Source organism: Austrofundulus limnaeus, unplaced genomic scaffold (genome assembly GCF_001266775.1).
Source record: "Austrofundulus limnaeus strain Quisiro unplaced genomic scaffold, Austrofundulus_limnaeus-1.0 Scaffold2, whole genome shotgun sequence".
In the NCBI taxonomy this organism is placed as follows: domain Eukaryota; kingdom Metazoa; phylum Chordata; class Actinopteri; order Cyprinodontiformes; family Rivulidae; genus Austrofundulus; species Austrofundulus limnaeus.
This window is the reverse complement of record NW_013952404.1, coordinates 357992-364205: the sequence shown is the minus strand read 5'-3', so window position 1 is coordinate 364205 and position 6214 is coordinate 357992. Positions and strand designations below refer to the sequence as shown.

At 39.0% G+C, this 6214-nt stretch overlaps 1 protein-coding gene across 1 annotated transcript; it reads left to right on the top strand.

Moving 5' to 3' along the window:
- Nucleotides 1–380: 380 nt before the first annotated feature.
- nsfl1c (NSFL1 (p97) cofactor (p47)) lies at nucleotides 381–4929 on the top strand (the record flags this gene model as incomplete). Its single annotated transcript, XM_014009602.1, is given in 6 exon segments — nucleotides 381–546; nucleotides 709–804; nucleotides 2354–2463; nucleotides 2586–2723; nucleotides 2800–2970; nucleotides 3976–4929. Coding segments are annotated over 6 exon segments (844 nt in total), but the record flags the coding sequence as incomplete, so codon positions are not given.
- Between the last annotated feature and the right edge of the window lie 1285 nt (nucleotides 4930–6214).

Here is a 6214-nt window from a genome sequence, read left to right as displayed (position 1 = left end):
CCCTCGCAGCTAGTTGTTTTGTATAAAAAAATGGTGAAAATTGTTGCTAACTGGGGTTTTTCCACGTGTGTTTATTGTGAAATTGGTCTTAAATTTAATTTCAAGTGGCATTAAAGAGGTCTTAAAAAGTCTTAAATTTAACTTGCCTTAAACTGGAGGAACCCTGTTTTGACAACATCTAGTAAAAAAATGAATCAAATTGATCTTTTTAAAGACACTCCCTTAATTGTTCCACAATTTGATTCCCAAATCTGTTCAAAACATTGTAAGCCTCGTGTGTTAAAGATCCATAACACTATTAACAATCTTTTTGTTTTTGGTCTTAAAAACCATTTTTTAAGTCCGATAAGTGGTTTCTGTCTCTGCTCTGGTCCTGTCAGGTTTTTTGCGGGGGGCTCAGAGCGCAGTGGGCAGCAGATTGTTGGACCTCCAAAGAAAAAGAGCTCCAATGAAGTGGTGGAGGATCTGTTCAAAGGGGCCAGAGAACACGGCGCCGTGCCTCTGGACCGGGCCGGGAAAGGACCTGGAGAGTCCAGCAAAGCAAAGGTAGAACAAAGCAGAGGAAGTTTAGTTTGTTTTATCTTGTACCTTTTTGTTTTAGTGTCAGACTTTTCCGCAAGAGTCTGATGCACGTTTAAGTAACTCATCCTAATCTGTCATCTTTTTATCRTTTTTGTTTTCATGTGAAATGTTCTGGTGGTTTGGAAGGCGTTTGTTGGTGGAGGTTACAGACTGGGAGCAGCTCCTGAGGAGGAGTCAGCGTACGTAGCAGGAGAGAGGCAAGCCTCCAACAGTCAGCAAGATGTGAGTTCAGATCCTGGTTCCCGTTTTTGTGTTTTAGTCTTTGATTTGTGTGTTTTTCCTCCTGGGTTTCTGATCAGGTTAATTTACCAGGCTGTGTTTGCAGCTCTAAAGTAAGACGAAGCCAAACAGGAAGTGATGAAAACTTCCAGTTATTCTAATCCTGAGTGGAGTCACAAGTTTGTGGACAAGAAGGAAGAAGTGCATGAATGTAATTCTTTAACTTAATCAAAACGATGGCCTCGTTTAGGGATGAGTCCAGGTTTTCTCAAACCAAGTATCGGTATTAGTACTTCAGTTTGGGTACTTACTTAGTTAGAACTTCAACCCATTATTTTTATTTAGTGCCTGGCACTGGATCAGGTTCATGTCTGATGTTTTTCAAAGCGACCTGAGTCTGAACGCTCTTGTCTTTTTATGCTAAAGTTACCGCCTTGATATTTTAGTCAGTTCTGCTTCCATCAGTCCTAACCCATGCTGCACAGGAGCAGCCGGCCAGATGCAGGTTCACATGTGTAAACTGAACCAAACAAGCATGTTGGATAATTATTTAATCTGCTCTGATTACACAACACTTAGCCTCAACATGCTAACACGTAGCATTCATGCTAGCTTCTGTAAACGGTGAGCTGAATGTGACCTCACGTCTTCCTCTGTACATGTGGGACGCATCGACGGCACAAAGTGTTCATGATGGTCACATTTAAAATCTAATGTGATGCCAAATAAATAAATAATAATAATAACAATAACAATAATAATAATAATAATTGGTATTGGGGCATTCTGAATGATTACCACTAGCATCATTATGTTGGTAATCTGTGTGCTGCTATAAACAAGGGCAGTTATTTGTTACATCGAACTATCTGGTTGTAAAAACTCATTGTTAAAATAACCACACTCACCTTTCCTTCTCTYGTCATCAAGAGAAAAGTACTGGGAGGTATAATTGTTTATTTATCTTTGTAATCCCTCACTGGATGCCTGGTTTTCTGTCATTTATCACTAATGTGATAACTCACCATTTACATGGATGCATTTGAACACGACGGTTAATAAAAGCATTTTACCCTGATCTATAAGGTAGTAACTAAAATAAATAAAACAGTTGGTATTATAGTATATAATCAACTTTTGTTTAGTCACACTGTTCACATGTTAAATGCTTTAAAAGGTTGTTTTATTCTTCCACAATGCAACAGGGATGCTGGACAATGAGAACATGGAATTCCCTTCCTTAGTCGTTTTTAAATATAACAAATGTTAGAGCTTTTAAAAGAGCATTGCTTAATTATTGTCATGTAGAGTGTTATAATTGCTCATTTATGAATTGATATACTACGTTCTTAATGTAATATTAAGTGTTTGTAAATGTAATTGTTTTTGTAATGTTTGTTTTGCTTTTTTTTAAGGACCCCAGGAAGAGTAGATATTGTTACAGCAATGGCTAATGGGGATCCAAATAAATAATAATAATAATAATAATAACTGACACAGTTGTCCTCACTGGAGCTCAGGTTTAAAGTGAGACCCTCGTGTTTCCTGTCAGGTCCACGTGGTTCTGAAGCTGTGGAAGACGGGCTTCAGTCTGGATAACGGAGAACTCAGAAACTACAGCGACCCTGAAAAYGCCAACTTCCTGGAGGCGATAAGAAGAGGGTAAGATGAGTTAAACTCTGTTTGTTCGAGGAGGCGGGGCTGAATGTAAATATGTACACAAGTCATCAGGTGTGTGTACAAGTACTGAGAAAAGTATCGAGGCCTCTGCTCATCTGATTTAGGGAGATTCCTCTGGAGCTGAGGCAGCGGTCTCGAGGAGGCCAAGTCAACCTGGACATGGAGGACCACAGAGACGAGGACTTTGTCAAACCCAAGCTGGCCTTCAAGGCCTTTGAGGGTGAAGGGCAGAAGTTAGGAAGGTGAGGATGTGACAGTTCTGTTTGATTGAAGTCATAAAACCCGTCTAACCGGTTCTCTTTGTTCCTCGTCATCCAGCGCCACCCCCGAGCTGACGTCGGCTCCGTTCCTGTCCCAGCAGGACCAGGCCGCCAACGAGGCTCAGGCCAGCTCCTCCGTGAGCCTCGACCCGTCCCAACCCACAACTAACATTCAGATCCGACTGGCTGATGGAGGCCGGCTGGTCCAGAAGTTCAACCATACCCACAGGTGATTCATGGACTCTTTTTACCTTTTCATAAAGGAATCCAGAGCTGTAAAGTAACTAAGTATAAATACTTTACTTTTTTATTTTATTTATTTAACCTTTATTTTACCAGGCAGAACATAAAGAATAACTTCTTATTTACAGTATCAGCCTGGAACTGTACTGAAGTAGAATTTTTGAGTATCTGTACTTTACTTGAGTAATTATTTTTCAGCCTACCTTTTACTTACAAAAGGCAAGAAGTAGAAATTTGTTACTTTTATTAAATTTTTGTTTGTTTTCATTCCAGCTTATTGTAAAAAATAAAAACTATCCATATAAACTGAGCCTCCTAGATAGAGTGAATTTAACTGGTTGAATGAGAAGTATAAATATATAAAACTCTGATAGTGTATTAGTTTGTACACAAACAAATCATGTCACACTCCAGCAGGACAGAATCATTCAAATAAAAGGACTGTACTTAAGAAGTATTTGTATTTCATGAATTATATTCTTACATTTGGCCGCAGCCCTCAGATAGATTTTCATTTTGGGGAAAAGCTTTGTGCAGCCTTGATATATGTATATAAACTGAAACAGCTGGACTAGTGCATCCTAAATTTAACATCCATTCATTCTTTTAATACAACAGTCATTTCTGCAGTTTTTGGGGAGGTCACCTCCTAATAAATGTCCTTACAGAAAATCTAACTGCTCATTTTAAATCGTTACTTTGACTTTTAATAAAGTACAAAAATATCAGGTACTTTAAGACTTTTACTCAAGTAATATTCCTAAAGGAGACTTTAACTTTTACCAAAGTAATTTTTTGGTAAGATACTTGTACTACTGAAGTATCACTTTGTGGTACTTTATACAACACTGACTGAAACATTAGACAAATGTCTGAACAGCTGAACCAGCCGAGCTGAGAGACTTAGAGTTAAAATGAGTAAAAAACCAGAAGCTGCTGACAGTTCAGTTGTTTTTCCCTCACTAAGCTGAACGGTTCTTGTGCACCTCAGGGTGTCGGACCTGCGGCACTTCGTGGTGGCGGCCCGGCCCGCCATGGCCGCCCGGGAGTTTGTTCTGATGACCACCTTCCCCAACAAGGAGCTGATGGACGAGAGCCTGACGCTGCAGCAGGCCAACCTCCTCAACGCCGTCATCGTGCAGCGACTAAAGTGAGGCTGGGACCTCAGGAGCTCCGCCCCCTCCTCCTCCTCCTGCGGCGACGACACGGAGCACCTGCTCCCCCTCCCAGCGAGGCAGGAGAAAACAGACTTACGTATGGACTTCTAGTTTCTGATTTTTGTTTTTCTAAAATAAAACGTCAAAATTCTCCCCTCGCACCACGGCTCTGTCCTCTGAGAGGGACCCAGAGGACACAAACCTGTCTCATCTGTCCTCCTCAGAGAGTCCCTTTGAACTGTTGTTTTTCCTGTTAAACAATCTGACCCTGGAGCAATGTTTACTGTCAGGACAGCAGCTGACTTCTTTTTTTTCTGTCTAAACTGCACAAAACCCAGCTACGAGTCGTATCAGAGCTGTGTTTTTTTTTTTTTTTTTAGGTTTCCATAGATAACACAAAGTAACAAGGTTTTTAGTTTCTTTCCCTTTTAACCAACAGATACCTGTAGCCTTACTCTCCTGTGTTGGAACCACACCTGTCCTTTTGTTGAACAGCAGATGGATTTATTTTTTTATGCTGCCTTTGTTCCCCTCGCTTCCTTTTCTCTCGCCTCATTGGTCCCGGTTCCACGGCAGCGTTTTGATACAGACCGGTGTAGAACCAGCGACACGCGGCTCGATTATCAAACTGCAGCTGGAGCAGAAGAACATTTAAAAACGTAAACACTGGTTTAATTTAGAAGTTGTTTTCCTGTAACACTGACATCTTCTATGCATCCTCGGGCAACACAGAAATATGTTTAGACCTCTGATAAAATAAAGTCATTTTATGGTTGATGTATAAAGAACTTAAGTCGTGTGTGTTTTTATGTTCTATTTTCCACTTCCATCAGAGTAGAAATCTAAGCGAACATGAGGACAGGAACTGGGATTTGTGTTCTTTTTTACTGGATCAATATTAGATTTTATTTTTCAGTTTTTGTGTGGAGACATTATTTACTTTTCAGAAAACAGAAAGAAAAGAAAAACACTCATCCTGCACAGCTTCTATAAGCAGCGCTTCAGGCGTTTTCAAAATAAAAGCATGCAGGCTACCTAATTTTTCCATAAATATTTTTTCTACTCACGTTTTTGTGCGTGGCAGTTTGAGGCACTTTCCCTCTGACCTTCACTGTGTTTATATGTATAGTTTTTTGACAACGTAAAACTTTCATAACAAGGGAGTTCCTCTCCAGAACTCACTGTTTGAGCTGCCAGGTTCTTCCTCGATTTACTGCCATCATCACTACACAGCAATACTACCAGTAATCTCTAGATTTATCTTGCTGAAAATAATTTTACTTATTTATTTATGTACTTGCCTGTCTTTCTGATGTGACCAAAATGTGATATTTTAAATTATGGCTTTTAAGTTCTTCTAACATCTGAAGTACCATGTAAGTTTTGTAAGTACCGGTAATTACTTCATTATACAACCCAACCCTCATGGGTATCAAGCACTTATTTGGTATGTACTTGGTACTAGTTATGAAACAAGTATCCAGTATGTACCTGATAATTCAGGATAATAAGTCACTTCATAATGTACTCTGGTCCTCATGGTACACTGTAGGTACTAGTTAAATACTAAAAAGTAAGGAAATCAGTGTTTGGTAGATTAGTTGTTGTAACAATGCTTCTTGGCAAAATAATAATAATAATAATAATAATAATAAAAACCCTGTTAATGTCCCTTTAAATGGAGCCACATTTGTAAGGAACATGCATTTGTGGGATGAGTAGTAGAGCTGAGTATGTGGGTTGCACACATGAAAAAAAACTTACTTTTTTGTGATCAATATAACTAGATCCCCTGTAAATATTAGATATGTACCATGTACGTAAATTAGAACAAATAACTTCAAAGTGGTGCACAGAGGTCTAAAGTATTTGGGAAAAAAAATACTAAGAAAAAGTAAAATTACATGAACAGAACTTTGGTAAAAATAAATTTCACTGATGAGTAAACTACTCAAGTAAAAGTCACAAAACTGTTCACAAAAATTGGGAAAGTAAAAGTACTTTGACACACTCTAAGAAATAAACTGTTGAATTTACTGAAGCAAACTGGCTCTAAGCCTAGCTCATATATAT